Genomic DNA, 20,956 nt, shown 5'->3' on the forward strand with positions numbered 1-20,956 from the left:
GTAATTTCAATGTTAAACTTGACTCTGCACAACATTATGCAGGGCAAGAAATATTTCATAAACTCATAAATTTTGGCAGCTTTCAGTAAAACCAAGGCGACATTCGCGGGGGTAAATTTGAATTGAGGTATTTCGCTTTAAGGAAATAGTCTTCTCGTTGGCAGTTGTACTGTCCGCTGGAACTTGCATTGCATGGAATTGGCAGCTTGCTTCCTACATTGCCCAAATTAGTTGGTTAAGAAGTCGTGGGAATGACTGCGGATGGAGAGGATTAATTGGAGATCAGGGGCCTTTCTTTGGTTTTATTGTTGCCGACAGCAGGGACAACCGTCCAAGGAACTGCAGCGAGCCACTTGAATGTCACAGCCGGTCTTCTCTTTTTTTTTTTTCCGGAGTTGCTGAGAGCCCATTTTTCGCACCAGATTGGGTGCTTTCTGGCGCTTTTGCCCACGTGCCACGTTTCAGTGCGTACTTATATTGTGGCCGTCGCACCAGTTGGGGTGTGCGCTTGTTCCCGCTTGTTTAACAATCAGAGCAAGGTGTGCATGCTGACGTGTCGAGCTTTTTTACTCTGCACGTGGTTTTTAAAAGTGTTGGTTTCGGTGGAGCTTCCTCGCTGCATGCGTGCTTTTATGCTTTTTTTTCCCCTACTTGTGGCGTGTGCTGCGTGTTTAATTTGCTTTTGTCGATTGCAGCAAACCTTTACCTACAACAGAAGGGCATCACTAACGTTATGTTTTTTTTTCTTGTCAGAAACCCCCCCCCCCAGACCCTGAAAGAACTATTAAAAACTGCATGTTTTTCTGTAATTGTTTAACAACTAAAACAAGCATAAAAAAAGTTTGAAATGTGCAGCATTTTATTTTTTAATGCGTGAGTCTGGGGTCGAAGTACAGAAGCTAATGAAATGCTTGCACACTGCTCAGTTATAGTGGGAAACTGTCGTGAAACGAAAGGTTAGGGGTCGTATAGTTGGGTAAACATGGAGTGGCATAACAGCTACCCTTGGTGATATCAGAAATTGGGAGATTTATTCTCTAGAACAGATTTCTCAAACAAAGAGAATTGTAATTGTAACAAGAGAAAGGATGTGAAGCAATAACAACTGCAGCTCAAGATGGACAATGAAAATGTTGCCATTTGGGTACCCGATCCTCCATTTACAGGATGAGACTTTTTAAAGTGACTAGCATGACCTGCATAAATGCAACAGTAACAATTCCATCAGTGTTGAAAGTGCATAGCACTGGATTCCATCATTTTTTAATTTCTTCCGCATTTCATTCTTCTTACTGCCCATTAACAAACTGTTGCACCCCTGTAAAGAGTACTGAACTCAAAGTGACCCTAAAGAATACCAGATGTGTGAAGTCCTGTTCCCATGGCACCAATCCTTATTTTTTTTTCCTGCTTCCCGTCCTCCCCATCCCATCCCGTCTCTTTTATATATATTTTTTTCACACACTCTGTCCCTGGCCCCTCCCTGCCTTTGCCCTGTCTGGCGTGTGGCGCTGCTCGCTCCTCCTCATACCCCCTCCTCCTCCCCATCATGGCTGTGGCTTCCTCCTGTGGGGTGCGGTGTGGCGCGCGCGGGGGCTTGAACGCGTAGTGCACGCGACCACGCTCCCCCCCGATCAGCCCTTGCACCCCTCTTGCCTGGTACTGACCACCGATCGCCACATGTCTGCCCAGGCCACTAACCCAGGTGAGAGAGCGTGTCCACCCCCTTTCCCGCCCATCTTCTTTCCTCTTTGCCCTCATTTTGCCACTGCGGACGACCGTTTGCTTGTGGTGGTCAAACAGTGTGCGCACAGGCTCTCGTGCCTTTGTCCCTGCAAATTAGATTAGTAGCGCACGAATCGTTGGTCGGTTATGTTGTTTCTCTGGAGTGATGTGCAAGAAATTGGTAAACACAAATTGCCACGTCTAAGTTGCCTATGCTGAATAAAAAATGAAAACTAATTTGTTTTTTCACATAGTTTGAGTTTCCGGTTCAGCAGCTGAATAGTGGCTGTGAAATCGCAGCTCAGTTGTGGCAGTGTTGAGCTCCTGTGAGGCACACAGGAGCTGTGATCGAATCTCTGCTTGTTCATGTGTTGTCATTCTGGCTCTTGGAGCAAGCTTGTGGAAGAGTTGGGGTGACTGTGTCATGGTTTTCTTTGCCTCACATGGCCTCAACATTGCCTCAACTCGTCTTCTACACTAGTAAGGTGGAATGCTGGGTAGGTTGAACATCATTTTCTGTAGCTATCTTTCAGCTGTTGAGACTGGAACCGGAACGTTAAAGAAAATAAATTGTATATTATCCACTGGTCAAAGGAAAATTCTGCATGGTGATCCACGTATGCTAATAATGTCTTGCACACTATTCCGGACAAAGACGCGTGGACACAGATTTTGTGTCTCGGTTCCGGTTTCTTTGTTATCCTGTGAAGGGTAGAAAGTTGGAAGAGTTGATTGCTACAACGGTGCAGAAGATGACAGAAAAACAAGAAAGGGCAAGACAGCACGGTGGCTATCAACTGATGGTTTTATCCAGAAAGCATGCGTATACAAAAAAGTTGGGAAGAACAAATGAAAAGAACGTACAAAAAAGTTAAAGGCCCCTGCGTTTGAAGGCCACTCATGCACAAAAACTCATCCTGTACTCTTTTGGTGTAAGTCAGTCAGGGGAAGCCAGCACTAATTGCATGAACGCGATCTCACTTTTGTGCAGATTAATTGATGGCTACACGGCGTTTATGTCTCGTTCCTTCTGAATGAATAATTCTTCGACCACTTCACGAGTCTTCAGATTCTTGTTCTTGTGGATTATCGTCATGCTATCAAATTCCGGATGGCAGCAGCCACACTCCAAACAGTTCAAGGCAAGACTCGAGCTTAGCAGCTCGTCGAGAATTTCGATGCTCTTTGAAGCGTATCTTAAAGTACCGTCCCATTTGGCTTATATATACTTGTTTCCACAGGAAGGGGAATTTCATTAACCGTCTCCTCTCTACACAGCACAAATGCTTACTCATGGCATGTGCAGCATCCACTGTTCTTATTCTTACCAGCATGTTTGTTGACAGCGGCACTAATTTTTCCAACTTATCCTCCGCTGCGAAAAACTTTTTTTTTTTCCTCATTGTAGCTACCTTCTTCAGATGATGCGACATACCATGAGCGTAGGGAATGACCGCCATCTCTTCCTCTGTATACATGTTGTCTTTCCATTTGTTCTTTGTACATTGTCCTTTGCATTGTTGTAACAGTGTCGTGTATTTTAAAGTGATTCTGTATGCACCTTCGGGCTTATAGTTCATTAGTGCAATGAGGAGGGCATGTTTAGTCAGTATTGTTTCTTCAAAATTGGGCTTTAAGTTTGCCCAGAATAAAGGTAGCACGTGGTTCACAGAACATGCATTTGCACAAAATGGGCTGTAATGGCCACACTTCTTTATTTGTCGATTTTCGTTCGCATTAAGTTAAGCCAAAAGGGCAGTTAGAGAAGCCTGGGTAAGTGCTTGGACGAAAACAAATCGCAGTATAAAACTAAGTGGTAGCACTGAAAAATCACTGTCAAAGTGAATGGAGCAAAAGCGATTAGCCCTGCGAGCTGCGTATCACACCACATATCATTCGGACTAAGTCTTGATAAGTCGCAGGACGAAAAAGTGGTAAAATGAAGTGCAGGAGGTTGCCATTCACGGTACCTGAAATTTGCCACGACGAAATAAATCTGTGGTTTCTGTGGTTGTATGGTGAACCACTTTTTGGGCGCGGACTTAGCCTGCACAAAAAGGCGTGCTAGCTTTGGCGGCGTTGCCTGCTAAGTATGAGACGGAGTGTAGGCCTTTGTTGTTTCAAAGCAAACTTTGCCGAGCTGCTGTTCTGAGTCATACGTAAGTTGCAGTACATCAAGTCCATGCAGTCGGTATGGTAGAAAATTTAAGTCTTTAAGACCACTTGTGCTGTCTTGTGCCAGAGCACCCATTGATTGCGTCTTTTTGTTTATTCATGCAAATGGCATGTATCATTATGCCCAGTTAGCCTTTCCCATTGTTTCAATGTGCGCATCACGCACATATTTACTGTTGCTGTTGTTTGTGCAAGCTGCTTAGCTAATTTCTGTGTGTCTGCAAAGAAGCTACACAGCATTAACATTTTGCACATGCCTGTGCGAGCGCAGAAACTGAGCTTGATGTTGTGGTTACTACTTTGTCGCGCTGGCTAATAATGTGCGCTTCAATTGCACTCTGCTCTGGCGTGTGTGGCAAGAGGCCTCTAGTAACGGGTTGGGGTGCTTGCCAATGCTGCTTTATTTTTTTTTTTCTCCGGAATACTGCAGATTAGCAAAATTAAATTCTGCTCTTATGCAGGTTGGAGCGGTTTTTACAGCTTTGAAAGTCTCGCATCTTCTTTTAATTTCTTGGGCCAGTCATCACTTTGTATTCCAGCATGTGTAAATGTTTTTTTGTGTGGTAAATATTTTGAAATTTAGCCTTGCAATTCTGTGATGGGAAAGAGGGAAGCCATTAGGGAAGGAACCTTTTATTTACTCATCATTCATTCTTTCAAGTACGCCAGTGCTACAGGTCAAGAAGGATCACAGTAACAAAAGACCTCTGATATTAGCCATTTTTTGTCAGTACCCATGCACATTGAGCAGTGCCAAGGATGTTAGCTATGTGTGCCATGTAATATTAGCAATATTAGAGCAAGGTCTTCAAAGTGTGCTTGTACTACTGTACTCTGTGACAGCCTTTTCTGGCAATGGGACGGAAGCTACAGGGTCAAAAGATACTCTCTCTTCCGACACGTTGAGCTATAGTCCCTGCTTGTAGTTGTTAGTGTTATCTTAAAACATAGTATATTGTCAGTATTCCTTATCCAAGGTATATTTCTAATACATCTGCCGGCTTTCTACATTAAGAGCCTAGAAAAAGCAAACAGGTTTCTTAATTACAGTAAATTTGCTTGGCACGTGTAGTTGCAATAAGCTTCAATAGATGGCGCCAGCTGCGCCAGCTGCACCAGCAATGGAGTGAATTTACCTTTCGGAGAGCAACACACCAGGCATGCTGTCATGAGCTATTTGGCAGAATGACACAGTTACGGCCCGATAACCTCCTTTCATTGCCAAGGAAAGCTGTTACCAAGTGTAACTTACCGTAAAATTCCAAACAAGTGCTCCCACCCATGCAAGGCCCTCCCCTCCCCCCCCTAACTTCACTGTTAATTTTACATTTCTACGCCGTTCCGGGAAAGCACCCTCCACTGCCCGCTCAGCACTGTTATCACGCACTGCACCCGGGCAACACTAGTGTGCACTATCCAGTCCAAGAATCTAATCCAATCCAGTCCTGCTTTTCAAGCCATTCGCATGCTCGTTCGCCACACGCCATTTGTAGTCTTGTTTTGGTGTTGTCAAGTCGGCAGTGCATTCGTACAAGTGGTGAAGAAAATTGAGGTCGTACAAAGGCAACGGAAAACGGAAAGAACATGCACCAAATGACTCTACACTTCACGCTCGACCGGTAATGTATACAGGAATGGGACAAGAATTTCGAGAAGGTGCTGTGGGAAAGCAAAACTTCGAAGAAAGTTGAGCAAATTTGCGCCGGTGTTTAGTGAATACGTGGACGATGCCCTCTTCGAGTTCTTCGAGCGGGAGAGAACGGCAGGACGTTTTAAATCGATGTGCACTGCGCTTTTTTTTTTGTGAGAGGAAAATATCGCCGCCATCTTGAATTACGGCGCCATTCCGGGATAGCACCCCGCCCCCTACTTTGCCAATAATTTCGGCTTGCAGGACTGGCGGCGCTTGCTCGGAATTTTACGGTAAAAGGCTTTGCCATGTTACACCAACGTATAAGCTTTCATGGATGCAAGAAAGAATTTTTCTGGCCCAGCAGCAAATGTGTGTTCATCATTTCATTGTGACACAATGAATGCTCTTGGGGCATAGACGGTTGTTTCCTCCTAAGCAGAGCAGTTTAGTCAAAGATATTTTCATCGTCACCACAGGCACCACCTGTAGTTTAGAAGTGCAGTGACGCAAGAGTTTTCTGTCTTTCTCTTTCTCTCTCTCTCCCATTCTTTCCATCCTGTGCACAGGCATCAACCCCATGGTAGTGCAGAACCTGGCAGCACTAGCGGCAGCCGGCAGCGGGAACAATTCTGCCGGCATTCCGGGCCTGTCAGCGGCGGGTGAGCTTCAGCACCTCTTTTCATTTTCTCTCACCCTCCTTTTACCCTCCCCTTGTGTGCTGTGGTCTGATATGAAAGGGAACAGTTAATTGACGTTTGTGCAAAAATCTAATCTCAAGCACAGGTTCAAACATGGCCTGTTGGTGCCTGTGGTCATGCTATTTCTTTGTCACAATTTCAAGTTTTTCCAAGAACTAGGGGAAATAAAGTTGGCTTTTTTCAGTTTGAGCTTGAAAGAGACTGAAAATTTGTTCGAATTTTCAGGGGGAGCCTTTTTAAGTGCACTATGCACTATAGACGTTGGTGGAGCCAGGGCAGCATTTCAGTTTAATTGGAAGTTGCAGTTACGCACTGTATAGGCTTTTGAGCATAAGCATGCATGTTCCCTTTCATGTCACACCAGAGTGTACATGACATTTTTCTGTCATGTGACCACCGCATGCTCCCCTCGGTGCAGAAGCCGTCTGATCTATCTCATCACCAGTAAGCGAGCTCAGAACATAACTGGTTTCTGTGGAGACATTCTCCAACACGTCATGGATGTTCAGGGATTGCAAGCACACACACATGGCTGGCAGCTGACAAGGTCTACAGTCAGTTGCACTTGACCAAGTGGTTAATTGAGAAACACTTGTCTGAACTTTTCGCAACAACTTTCATCTTGAAGGCCAAGACAACATTTGCTTCACTTGACATAATAGCTGCCGCTGGCAGCAGCACAAGCCGACACAATCACATGCCATCTCTGCTTGTTTATTTGTAGACCCACATTTTATGTTTTTCACTTTATCAGGCTTCCTTTGAAGAGAAGTTAAGCATTTGCTAGTGCATTGAAACCCGCAAATAAGTTCTGTGCGAATTTGAAAAGATGGATTTAATGGCTTTTAATTATTTAATCTTGCAGGAGCCAGTGGCATGATGTCTCCACTTTTTATAGCACAACACCTGTTGAAAATCTCTCTTTCTATATAGCTGGATTGTCTGTTTCTTTATGCTCAAACTTCCCACAGTTGTTGCGTTTGGAGGTATCCTGTATTTGCAGTGAAACTAGGAGTCCACTTCATTGGCGAACCAGGTGCCCAGAAAAGGGGATTTAGACAGCTCATTCAATCAGCAGAGTGCACTAAGGGAGTGATGTCTGGATAGAGGATGGAAGTTAATAAGATCAGCCTTGCGACAGCTGCTTATTCTATTTTCATGGCTGATGACAGCTGCAGTCGACCCAAATGGCTGAACAAACTCTGGTCACTCTCCTGGTGGCCAAGCTGAAAACTAGTTTTCTTACTTCTCAGACCTCATGAATAGCACCAGAGCTCAACGCATTGTTAAACTAAACTGGCATCGAAATGAAAAAGCCTTTGCTATGGGAGAAAACAAAAAATGACGGCTTCTAAGGTAAATGTGCAGGTCGACCACAGCGATGGCATCGTGGTTTGAGCATCCGCATCGCATGCGCCTCTGAGGCGGTAGGTAGGTGCAGGGTTTGATCCTCAGTGACCCAATACAATCGGTGCGAGCTTTCCCCTGGCCTGGTGCTTGGCTAATCTGAGGAAAAATGCTTGGGAAATGGGACCTTGATCCAACCTTGTGTAGAAAAAGAAATACCTTGTTGGATGGCACTGTTTAGCCAAAGCTTCCCTTGTGCCATGCCACTGTATACAGATGAGTTGCTTTTGTTCTGGCTCTGGACCTCTTTAATGTGGAGGGACAGATGGGAAATTTGAGAAAGATTTCAGCACTAGCAGCAGGTTTCAGCACAAAGTTCAAAGGGGAACCCTGGGTGCGGGATGAAAGGTCATTTCAGTCTCTTGATTAAGCCGTGGGTCACCAGATGCAGAGCCTACCTGGCTGAAGGTTTTGTCACTTGGCAGTGGTAATCTGAATGGGATCAGGCCGAAAAAGCAGTGAGGGGCTTTGCTTTGTGGTGTTGGAAGCAGCCTCTGTGTGTGGCCAGTTTTCCCCCCGCTTTGTTCCCTTTGCCCTCAAACTTTTCCTTAATAGTACGCACCTTACGTACGTTTCTGCCAGATTGTTTTAGTCTGCCCTGCCGCTGCCAGCACTTTGTTTTATGACCCTTTTCTGAGGCACACAAGTCTTAGTTCTTTTAACTTTCCTCTTGTGTTGCTCGAGTTATCTTGTTGTGGAATCAGTAGATAGACTTATGCTTTTGTATTAGTTTTCAGGTCACCGGGGGAAAATGATAAATTACTTAGTGGTTGATATTTTAGTGCTTAGCGAAACTTAATGTGTGGTCAGAAATAGTCAGGAGCCCACCACTGCACTGCAGCCTGCCAACCTGTAGGTTTGGTATTTGAAAATTTGTCATTTAGTTTGTATTCTGAATGCTTATCTCGAGACATTGTGTTAGCAGTGCCATATATGCATGGACTGTTTCGTGAATAATCATCATAGGCTTCAGCCACTAGAAACCTTTATAAACACAGCACCGCAGCGGTGGCCTAGTTGTTTGAGCATCCGCCTCGCATGCGGTAGGTGCGGGGTTTGATCCCCAATGCCACCGGGTACCCACCGGTGATACAATGGGTACAAGGTTTCTCCTGGCCTGGTGCTCGATTTGTTTAGGGTGAAATGCTTGGGAAATGGGTCTTTGACCGCACCTTGAGAAGACGAAAACACCTTGTATCACGGCGCTCATCGGCTACAGATGCCCTTGCGCAATGAAAATTCATAATCATGAACCTGTATAAACACGAATTGGTTAGATGCAGTTTTTAACGGCCCATATTTGTTTCATCAGCATTTTGCTTGGTAGCATGTTTTGGCCGCCATTTGCAACGCTGTGTATTCTTGATTAACAAGATTTTATTTTTCATTTCATTTTAACCTTTTCTTACTGAAGCAGATTTGAGAAATCTAGATACAAATCTCTCCCATAAAGTGTAGTGTTTCGTGTAATGGAACCTCGCTTGAAAAACCATGCTACTCTTCCCGAGACTGCAGTGTCTTTGGACAGCTCATATGTCGTAACCTTTTTAGTACAGCATGCGGCAGAAAAACTAACCATTTCATGTTTCGTTGGTGCGCTCAAACTAGCCACCTTTTTGGAAATGTTTAAAGCACGCTGTATATACAAAACTTGTAGTGATGAAACATTAGGTGGGCGTAATTTCTCCACGGAGCAGGGTGCGATCATGACTATGACAGCACTGTGTGGAGAAGCTTGCCCACAGTATTCTTTCGCACTGTCACCCATTGTGTCTTGTATGAATGTGCTGCACTAACAGCTGTCACCCTGGCAGTCCCTTTGCAAATCTCTGCACTCATTCTCATTGTATGCCCCAGTGGCATAGTTTCCATTCTTTTTAGTCTGTGCATGACCACCGCTATGCGTATCAGTTATTTCCTCATCATCTTATTTTTTTTTACCGACCTTTGTTGTTTTCCTTTGATTTGCAAGTTGATTGTTGTTGTTTTGGAATTGGGCATGTTACTTACAGGCTGCCTCAAAAATTTGCAGAACAACAGATTCACAGCCTCGATGCACAGCTTGTAATTGAGTGTTGCATCTATGTTTAGCCTGTGCGACCAAATGAGTGCAGACCTGATCAGTCTTTGTAGAGCGCTCGAGCTCTGCCGTGTGGAGGAAATAAAGTGAAAATCCAAAACGCACAGATGAACAGCACGCGAGCCACACAGGCACGAACGCCTTGCCCCCAGCAAAGCAGCTGCAATGAGATTTCACTTCATTTTTCCACAGCAGGCTGCTCGAGCACACTAGATAAGTGTGATCGAATGTGCATTTTCTGAATTGCTGGCTCTCAATTTCATTTTCATTTGCAGGCACTCAATTGCAATTTCTTGATTGCAGCTTCAAATTTGGCATGTTATCTATAGTCCGCATCAAAAGTTAGTGAAACAGATGCACAGCCTCTAATTGAGTGATGCAATCATGTTTGGTCTTTGTGGCCAAATTAGTACATTTCTCAATTGCTGGCTTCCAATATCAATTTCAGGTGCTGGCACTCAATTGCAATTTCTTAACTGCAGCTTCAGTAATGTTCTTTTAACTTTTGCAGCTGATTGTAGGTACGATCATTCAAGCAGAAACAAGAAAAAAAAAACAATTATCTTAGCACTCGGCTCAGAATTTAAGGCTGTGGAACCAAGCTTCTTTTCTGCCATTCTTTGGAGAATGGGCATGGGGGGGAGGTTTGGAGGGCTTCTTTTTTTTCTCACGTTTTATTTTTGTTTTGGTGCAGCTAATTAATGTTTTGCCGTTTTCTTTTCCCTATTTTTTACAAATCTGTTAACACGGTGCTCCTTTTTTTTTTTCTCCTCTTCCCCCCTTCTTTTTTCTCCCCTCCCCTCTGCCTGCCCTGCTCTTGTCTGTGTTTCCTCCTCCTCGGATGACTACGATGCCAAACACACACAAAAATGTGCGCTCAAAAATGAAAACAACAAAAAAAAACACGAAATGCTTCTCAAATTTGCAGTCCTCAGCAGGCGCAGTTCTGCAGGTGAGGATCCTCTTAGCAGTAAAAGCCCGTTTTTGTGTATTGTGCTCCAGTTGAAACAAAACAAATGCATGTTGTTTCTTTTGTTTTGTGTCCTTTGTGCATTTTTTTGTTTTCTGTTTTGTTGTTTTGTTCCCCCCTGTGAGGTGTTGTTTGTGGATGTTCTTATCGCCCCTGTGGCAAGTGGTTGTTCTGTGGCAGGGTTTCTAGTGCGTTCACTGCCAAAGAGAACACGTTTTTCCTCTGGCTTTCCTGTATTACTGCACATATTTTTATTTGCTCACTGTACCATTGGAGACGGGAGCCTTACAGTGGGGAGTGGTTACAAGCATAATAAAATGCAATAGTAAGCAGTACAACATGCCTGTTATTATAGGTGTAGGTGCTTTTATATTATAGGTCTTTTTATTTATAGAATTTTGCTTGTCCTATAAGTATATTGTTTCATTCAATTCAATTTTGACCCAGCAAAGATTTATAACTTGTGAGCCCAGAGTTTAGTGTGATGAAACAACACTGTTGCCTCAAATTATAGACTCTTTAATTATTAGAATATTGCTTGTCCTATTAAGGATTTTGTCCATTGCGTTGAATTTCAATGCAGCAAAAGATTTATAACCTGTGAGCCTGGAGTTTAGTTTGATGAAACCACACTATAGCCTCAATTCTGTGAACAGTTGCTCAACATCTTCACTGCTTGGAAGGTGCATTTATTGCCTTTGCATTCTGCAAGAAAGTGCAGATAAAAATGTGTGGAGGCATAATTGTGCAGGTTTAATTCTCTGCCACTGCCTGAACAGAAAAAAGGGAAGTTTTCTCTGTGCTTTATTCCGGAAACTTGTTTTTCAACCAGAGAAATGCTCCAAAAGTTTTTTAAATACTGTAAAACCCTGTTAATTCGGATTTTTCGAGGCTGGAGAAAACGTCTTAATTGATTGCAAAAGGAATTGTCAAGGGGACAAAAGAAAAACCGTAACAAAGTGTCCTACATCAACACACCTTAATTCTTTGAAAAAAATTTTGTAATCGTTGATTGCTTCCTGCAAGAAATTTGGGTGGCAGTAGCCATTTTTCTTAGTTCTGCCAAATAGTGCAGTGCACATTGTCATATAAACCAACACAGATATCCTCTAGGACACTTGAGGCATCAACAGCCCACTCCCTACACATATGCACTCATGCCATGAGAAAAAAAGCACCCTGTGTACTTGCATGCTGTATCTGTGTACAAGGACAGCCCCAGGACCTAAACAGCGCAGGCAATCGGCCCAATATTGGAGATGGATGGCTTCACTCTGGTCCTTTGTGGGACCGGCCTTTGCCAATACGTTTCCAATATTGGGCCGATTAGCTATGCCGCTGGGGGATATTCGTACCGGGGCTGTGTGGAGAGGGAGTGGAGAGAGGGTGAAATGTGGGGTACGCACGTTGCCTTTGTGGCATTGCTTTTCATAAAAATAAAACAAACAAAATGCAGTGGGCCTGTAGTTAGTGTGCCCAATATGGGCTGCACTGTCATAAAACTTATTCCCCGTCAGGATCTGGACAGTGTTTGGCAGATTTTTCTGTGCCCCACAAAATTTTTGGGTGGTGGCTGCCACCTCTCGCCTCCTCTTGGCTCCCTCACTGATTATGTAATGTAAAACGGTCGTTGCCTCCACAGTAATGCACAAAATGCTGAAAGCACGGTCCATGGCACGCACACAATGAGAACAAAAAAGAACATGGAGAAGCGTAGCATGAAACAAGAATCATCCCATCGTGTCTTCTTGAATGAGCATCACAGCGATGACTATGCCGCCTTTACATTTCGGTTCAGCACCTGCCAGACCTTTGATTTACTAACTAATCATCGACATCACCCATCTCTGGTGCGCTGTGCACATGTGAGCTGTGCCTCCTGTCCAAATTAAAGCGCTGCCCAGTCCCCCTGAATAAATGAGCATTTCACTCTGCAAAGTAGTTCCCAACAGGCATGGGACACCCGTTAAAGACCATTCGGGTGTCCAAATCAAAAGAGATCAAGTTAACAAGGCTTTACTGTAGTTGGGGATGTAGTTTGGAATTGCATAGTTATCAGCAAGTTTTTGTCTTGCCATTGAAATGCAGGAGGTTCTGTCATGCTAGTTATTAACTTGACCAAACAAAACCATTAGTGCAAATCACTACTTTTAGGTGGATGAGTTTTCCTTACACATATTGAAGCCTAATGTTTCTTAAGAAGTACTGCTACCAATTGGTGTATTTACGAGCTTTGGAAGAAAGGTTCGGTAATACCTTAGTGCTGATTTGGTGTTTAGGAATTATTTTCCAAGGGCATAAGGTATTGCAGGTAATCCGATCAAACTGTTCCCGAACTTAGATTTCTGCATTTTAATTCCTTTGATGCTGGCACATTAAGCAACATATAGAGTTTCCAGATGTCTGTAAACTTGCCTGGCGTTATTAGTGATATCTTTGGCTGTGCGGACGCAAAACATTTTTTTCTTCCTTTAGGTGTCTGTTATGCCTGTTATATTAAGTTATTCACAGTGTGTGGTCATTAACCAGTGGTCAGTTAGTTATGGTAGGTCTTAGAATTTTCATTTAGTTGTACATTGCATAGAATACTGAAAATTAATATTTAGAGCACAGCTTTTTGGCTTCAAGCTGATTGGTCTGCATGGGTAGCAGTGCAAAATATTCTTCTGAATCACACTTATATGCTTTCATATGTAATTATGTAAAAGAAAGAAGCAAGCAAACAAATGCTTCCCGTTATTCTGGCTGATATTTTGCTCCATCCTTGCAAAGGTCTGAATTCATTTAAGAATGTGTTTCTAGAAATAATGTCTGCTGTCGTTTTGAGTAATTGCCTATAATATACATTAGTCACAGTTTACTAATCTAAGAGTTAAAATTTACTTATCTACTACACCTTTGTATGTGTTTGAAAGATACATTGAAATGAAGCATTACCTTTTACTTCAAAATAGCCTATGACAGGTTCTTGAGCTGTTTTTAATTTAGTGTGAAGTTTCGTTGGTTATTTGCTACGGTTATTTGCTACCGTATTGTTTTATTAGGAGAAACTCAGTTTTTAGGTGAAGCCTCTTATTTCTAAACTGTTAACTTTTGAAAACAATTAACTTTTTTATATCACTTGCTTTTGCATAAAATATTAGGTGGTATTAGCTGTTCAGGTGTTAGAGATATGACAACCTTCTGCTAGAAAATTTGTAGCAGTGGCAGCCCAGCATCTGTGGAAGCATCTGTTTTCGCTTCCTCAAACGAGCAACTCCTTTTTGTGGAAAAACTTTTTGGTGGTTGGGTCTTCTTTGCTTAGCTCACATTGAGAACAAGCCCATATTTGAAACTATGCAGTGCAGATTGCAAAGTAGTGGGTACTGCACGTATGAGTATGCTGCAGAATTTATGCGTGGAGCCTTAGTCATAAGTTTAGGAAATGCTACTTCGATAAAAGGTTGTAATCTGGGGCGCATCCCATGAGGTGTAATGGTGCACTTTTAAATTGCACACTCAGAATCAAGCTCGTATATCTATCCCAGGCCGTGCGCAAGGACAGTGACGAATATGCTGTTTGTTAACAGTATTGCATTCCACAAACTTTTGACTGCAGATGTACACAGTGTGAGATCGAAGTGAAGTAAGCCTACTGCCTTGTGCCAGACTGCGATTTGAGAACTGCGCTGCTAAGTGTGACTTTTGGGGCGTTAGCACTTCACCAAAGTTTTCTTTATTTCAACTGCACAGTGAAACGTTTTGATCAAGTGTTTGGTCCTTGAGTCCTCATTTTCTTATCAGTTTCTCTCCCACTCCCTCTTGTTGCTCTTTTTCCCCCTTCTTCCCTTCATTCATCTCAGGGAATGTGTCTGGGAGCACGTCGAGCGGCAACTCGTCTCTGAGCGGTGTGAGCTCGCTGAGCCCCGTGTCGAGCATGGCCCTGGGAATGAGCACCAACTCACTCACGACGATGGGCGCACTGACCAATGTGAACGGGTGAGCACCTGAGCACAGTGATGGCCCCTTCTGAGCATTTAGTAACTCAAGTAGCAGGTTCATGTGACAGATTGAATGTTGGCTCAGACTGAGATCACAAACTTGGAGATGTCTCTGGAGTAGCTGGAGGCTGCTATAATTGCTTGGCCATCCAGACCACTATTTTGTGCTCAAATTTCGTACAGAACAGCATATTTATGGGTGGCTTCTGGTTTAACCCACAATTTGACTCGGTTCAGTTTTCCTGCTTTGTTCTAAATCAGACGAACCGTGTTATTCTCAGGAAAATTCTCAGGAAAATCCTCGAGCTTTTCCTCCACTTGAGGAACGATTCCATTGTAGGTTGGTTTCTGAAGCGCAAAACAGGTCTCAAAGGCCACTTGCAGTAGATGTTCAAGTAGAGGCGTGTTCATGAATGTGGACGCTCACTCAGTTTCAAAGAGGAGGGCTGGTAAGGAACAACTGTGGCCCTCTCACAGTTCGTTTCTCAGGATGCTTTTGCCTGAAAGCTGTTTTATCCAACTGTGCATGATGTGCGTGGTTTCAAATGTGTGTGATTGGCAGCCCCCTGACTTGGACCTTTCCCTTCTCTGCAGTGCGGGCGGTCTGACTGCCAACGGTCCCAGCCTGGATGCCCTGGCACAGGCCTATTCTGGTATGCAGCAGTATCCATGTGAGTGCTTCATGTGTGCTGTCCTCCCGCAAGCCACTGCTGCATGACGCTGTGAAGGGCACCCAAGCAGCAGGCTGAGGAAAGACGAAAATACTGCCGAGAGGGATGAGGGACGAATGCGAGCTAATGACATCCTAATCGAAATCAAGAAGAAATTGGTCATGGGCAGTGCATGTAATGCGAAGGCAAGATAACCAGTGGTCGTTAAGAATAACAGGATGGATTCCGGGAGAAGGCAAGCATAGCAGGGGGTGGCAGAGAGTCAGGTGGAGTAATGTGGTCGCGGAGTTTGCTGGGTTATTGTGGGGAAAAGACAGAATGGAGGTCATTGGAAGAGGCCTTTTGTCCTCTAGTAGATGTATTTGAGGATGACGGTGAAGATATTAGGCTTGGTTTAGTTCAGTGGCGCAAGTGTGATGTGGCGCTTTGCCAAGTGTTGCTGCTTCACCCAATGCAGGAAGCCCCCGAAGTTCAAAGGCGAACCATGCAGAAAGCACTGAAAGCTCACCTATCAGGATTCCCAGATATTGTGACATCACAAGTGATAGTAGCTGCAAGTTGGAAGCGTTTTAAATAGCAGCTGCTTCACTGGGAGTGCATTTTTAATGCAAAATGAGTCTAAGCTTGGATGAATCAGAGTTAGTGGGTTCTAGGGATTCGGGGCTGCACTGTCTGGAAACAATAGGAAATGTATGAAATTGCTTTTAGACTCTCATTACAAGTGAGTTTCACCTCACTTTGGCTTGGGGACCCTTTAGTGCGCCTTCTTTGGCCTGCAGAAATGAAGTTGTGGTCACCACGCACACTATAGTTGACAGCATTTAAGTTGTCTTATTTTCTTTTTTAAATCTGTGGTGTTCTGTTGGTATTTGCACGTGATTGGAATTTTTGCCACATCCCAAACAATGTCAGATTTTTTTACAGTAAGGTCGAAAGGGAACTGAGGATAAATTGAAATGCAGCTCCCGTGAGTTCATTACCTCATTCCAATGACAAGCCTGCTTTGACTAAAAACCGAGCCCTCGTAAACTAAGCCAAAGCATGAAATACGGTTATCTCCACCACAAGCGAACTGTGGTGACATCGAGAGCTTTATTTTTGTTTGTTTCTTTCTAAGGGTGGACCACACTGCCATCCTTTTCCAGCCATTGGTCATAGAGCACATAACCCTTTCTCACTCATCGCTGCCACGATGGCTCAGTGGTTATGGTGCTTGGCTGCTTATCTGAAAGATGCGGGTTCTTTCCCGGCTGCGCCGGTCGAATTTCGGTGGAGACGAAATGCTAGAGGCCCGTGTACCGTGCAATGTCGGTGCACATTATAGAACCCCAGGCGTTCGAAATTATCGAGAGCCCTCCACTACGGCGTTTCTCATAGCCTGTGTCGCTGTGAGACGTTAAACCCCCATAAACCAACCAAACTTTCTGTCATTGCCAACATCACAAGTTGCAATTGACTGTCTCCGTTTTCAACCCCAAATCTCGGGCATAAATACCTACGTCTTTTGATGCAACATAGTGTGATGGGCGAGTTGCTATTGCATCTTGAGAGAACAAAAGAACACAACTAAAACGAAGAATCAGGGAAAGGAAAGACCCATACAAACGCTCAACCAACAACTTTGATGCCAAACAAGGATCAACAGAGCCCCAAAAAACCAAGTAATTGAACGTTGCTAACTACAAAAATGCGATGCAGTTGTCACCAGTGTCCATCCGAACAAATTGGAGGAGGGAGAGGGGGTGCAGTTTTTCTGGTTTTGCTGGCTGCACATGCTGTGGTTTGGGTCAGTCATGATTTTAAGAAGAGCCACCATGACTAAGATGGAAACTGGCTCTGCACATATATTATAGCTCATCTAGTACTGTCAACTGGATTGGTGGGGATGAATGGGACGTGAAGTGTCATTTTCAAATGCTCTTGAGTTGTAACCTTTTGAAAGCTCTGTCGGTGATGGCAACTTCATTTCTGCTGGTACACTGCTTGACTAAACTGTCGTTGAATGCCTGACCATATGCCCTTTGTCCTTGGTCTGCCTTTTGTGTCTTGCTCATAAACATGTGGTTGTCATTGCATGCATGGGATTGTTGTTGGCTTATTTTGCCAGCACTTCGGAGGGCTTTACATGACTTGTACCTGCGACAGCAGCTTAGTGGCATTCGTGTTTGGCTAAGCCAAAGATCATAGGATCAAATTCTGGCCACATTGGCTGCAATCAAACGAAAGCATAATGCAAAAACTATGCAAAAAAAATCAAGAAGAGTTTAAGGAAGGTATACCAGTTGCATGTGCTCTAATGTCTTCTTTGTGTCTGTTAAATAAACTGCGGGTAACGACTTAAGAACCGAACATTTGGGGAAAGGCCATATAGCAAACATACTACAGTAGACCCCCTTTAGGATGAACTTAAAGGGACCATGGGATTTGTTTGTCTTATCAGAACTTTCTCTTACCAGAAGTACCCCCAAAAAAAGATATGTGAGCATGCTCTGCATACCCAGTTATGTGTTACATGAAAACAATAACTAAAATGACCTTGTACAGGGAAGGGACGAAACAAGCTCACATTATCCTGCCTAAATTCAGCATTGGTCCAGGTGTCTCTTTTTTTTTTCCCCTTTCTTTTTTGCTCTCTATCTTTAGCACTGGCAGATTTTTTTTCTTTGTTCCTGATTTAATTGTTCAGGCTCTGAGCAGTCTGAAGTTGCCCAGGTGTGTAGCCGTGTGCCTCTTTGTTATCTCGCTCCTCGAGCTGTGTAACTGTTATCAACGCTGCACTTTTCCATCCGCTGCAGACAATGCCCAAACAGCGTCGATATCTGGCCATGTCTACACCGCGGTATCGCATATTGCAATGCCATGTCGTTTGAAAGTTTGGCTCCCAGCTGTTTAAGCACAAAGTCAGATAGCGGGTGCACTCCCTGCTTATTCGTCTTTTAGTCCACCGGTGGCAATACATGGCACGTGATGTGCACAACGCCAATATCTGGTATCTCTGCACAGCACACAGGCAGGGGCGCAGGTGCTCCGCCTTTTTGCACAAAAGCTTACCCGCAAGACAACTTCCCCTCACAGTTGTGCAAAGTTGCACGGCAGCTGTCTTTGTCGGGGTGTGCGTTCATGGAAGCATTTTATATATTTTAGAGCGAAAGCTCTACTTCAGGACCAAAGCTGTAAATGCAGATTCATCGCTGCAGTCCTGACCTTTAATAAATAAATAAATAAATAAATATTGCCGTGACTGGGATTCAAACCCACGGCAGCGCAAACAGACCAGCTTCGCTGGCCACTGCATGAGAACCACAGCCGATCACGCCTCGTGTCAACCTGCAACACACACTCACACTGTGCATTGCACATTGTCTTCACCAACTTCCATCTGTGGTGCGAACAGATCAGATCATCTTAGCCTCGATCAGATCTTAACCTGAGTCTAATATCGTCACCAGATGTGCCGATGACCCAGCAAAGCAAAACCATGCCAAATCAGGCTATACACATGCTTTCGCACATCTACTTGGTTTTACTATGTTAAAACCCTACCATTTTTTTTCCTTTGCTCGACAGTGCCACACATACACCCTGTGAATGCTGTTATGCAAGGTCACCAGGATTCGTAGTCACTGCAAAAGCTCGTCTTTGAAACACGCACTAAACAGTTCACCTCAAGTTGATTCTTTTTCTACATGGAGTCCTATGGAAGACCAGTTAAAAGATCTTGCATTGTTCATTCATCTTATCTAAGAATTCGTCTTAACCAAGTTCGTCCTACTGTGTATCATAGAAGATATGATCTTTGTTTAATTTTTGTCTTAGCAGCAGGAATGACAAGGAGCGGGCATGGTTTGCCCCATTCATGAAAATATCAGTGCACCTGCACCAACAAAAAGAGGCGGAGATTTGGGGTGGCACGCCGCTTATTTCTCATTTTCTCTCTGCCCCCCCATCTAGCTGTGCCCGGAGCCTTTGCACAGATTGGTCTGCAGCAGTCGCAGAATCCCATTGGGAAGCAGGTTGAAGGTAATGGAGTGCACCTCTTTCTTCGTCATTTTGTTGACTGTGTGTGTCGGGCATGTTAGATTTTGTGAAAGGCATTTTGCCATTTTTCGTCTCTCGTTTCTCTTGTTCACCTTGTCCAGTTTCAATAGCTGCCTCACGCTACATGGCGTGATTGCTTTTTACAAAGGTTGGGACTGGTATTCTTCAGAAAGAGGCATGTTTGCAATTTTTAAGTCCTTTCAAGAATTAAACTTTTGTGGGCTTTACTGCCCGTGTATAATGCAGCTGTTTACTGAAACTTAAGGTGAAGGTTTAAGTACTACCATGCAGGCTGAAAACTGCATGCTGCGAATTGAGTGTCTCCAATATTTTTGCTTTCTTTTAGCTCAGTGACGGATGAATTGGATGAGCAGCCTTGCATGAAACAACTGGCACTGCGCATGAAGATATTTAGTTTTGTCCTCTGATGGCCTTCGCGTGTCTCTTTTTGAAAAGGAGTTTAAATTTAATAAAAGAAGAGATTGTGTAGTGATGTTTGCCCGATGCCCCCCCGGCGGTGGGGGTCGGGAGCGGCCGTGTTGACGGAGTGGCAGAGTGCTTCCTCGCGGCCACGACGTACGCAGGTCCCGAGGGGGCCAACCTGTTCATCTACCACCTGCCGCAAGAGTTCACCGACAGCGACCTGGCGCAGACCTTCATGCCCTTTGGCAACGTCATCTCCGCCAAGGTGTTCATTGACAAGCAGACCAACCTCAGCAAGTGCTTTGGTGAGGACCCGTTACATCTACATGCACTGCTTGCAGCTGCTGTACGGGCTGCATTTGTGTTGTATTGGGTTTTGTGGCACATAGGCAACTGAAACCTCATTGGACGTCCTGGATGTTCATGGGACGTGTAAGGGAGTTTCAGTGCCCATTGAGTAAAGCCGTGATGCGCCAAGCTCAAGGTATAAGGAAATTGTTTGCCGTAGAATTTTATAGAAATACTCAAAATTATCGGTGGTGTAGAGGGCCCAAGACATTAACTGTGGTACTACCTAGTAGTGACAATGGAAATTAATTTTAGGAATCACCATTTATAAATGCCTTAGAAAGGGTCGGGTAACTTCAGCATCCATTCTTGGCTGGGCAAGGAAGTTGAGCCTCCCAACTAATAAAATGAAAACCTCAGTCTTCTTCTCAGGAATGCGAAGGTGGCTGAGATGTATTATAAACAGTGAAGCACTGGGTAAGAATTCACAATTTTTGAAGAAAACGTGCTCTCCTTAAAAAGCTAAAAACACAAGACATGTCAACAATTGCATTATCACTTAAGAGCAGTGCTGGGTGAAAATGTTTTCTTAGTTTTTCAAGTTTTGAGCATGAGAATAAAGTATGGTTTATGGGCTGCATTTGACGAGGGAACTAACCTTAGCAAAGTAGATTGATGTTAGTGTTGGACTAGTGAAAGGCTTAGGAACACCTTGGAGAACGTGAAAATGAATGTTGCAAAGAAGGAACGCCACACATCTGTGCTGCTACTGTTGCAGTGCAAATAGTTGCTTTACACTGTAAACATTTGTAGCAATTTTTACTGCACTGTAATATAGCATCACCTATGTAATGATGATGAATAATTT

At 44.0% G+C, this 20,956-nt stretch overlaps 1 protein-coding gene across 50 annotated transcripts in view; it reads left to right on the forward strand.

The window, feature by feature from the left end:
* Positions 1–20,956, forward strand: part of LOC144103794 (CUGBP Elav-like family member 2) — a 541,184-nt gene that overhangs the window by 501,546 nt on the left and 18,682 nt on the right. For 7 of the 50 annotated variants that reach the window (XM_077636467.1, XM_077636468.1, XM_077636469.1 and 4 more), the window contains 7 exons: positions 1,610–1,705; positions 6,100–6,192; positions 10,647–10,670; positions 14,531–14,666; positions 15,263–15,339; positions 19,291–19,359; positions 19,932–20,105. In XM_077636467.1, the coding sequence (XP_077492593.1) occupies positions 1,610–1,705; positions 6,100–6,192; positions 10,647–10,670; positions 14,531–14,666; positions 15,263–15,339; positions 19,291–19,359; positions 19,932–20,105 (669 nt within the window). The remainder of the gene's footprint in view (positions 1–1,609; positions 1,706–6,099; positions 6,193–10,646; positions 10,671–14,530; positions 14,667–15,262; positions 15,340–19,290; positions 19,360–19,931; positions 20,106–20,956) is intronic. The other 43 variants (XM_077636478.1, XM_077636475.1, XM_077636477.1 and 40 more) reach the window with 14 other exon arrangements.

This window comes from Amblyomma americanum, chromosome 9 (assembly GCF_052857255.1).
Source record: "Amblyomma americanum isolate KBUSLIRL-KWMA chromosome 9, ASM5285725v1, whole genome shotgun sequence".
Classification (NCBI taxonomy): domain Eukaryota; kingdom Metazoa; phylum Arthropoda; class Arachnida; order Ixodida; family Ixodidae; genus Amblyomma; species Amblyomma americanum.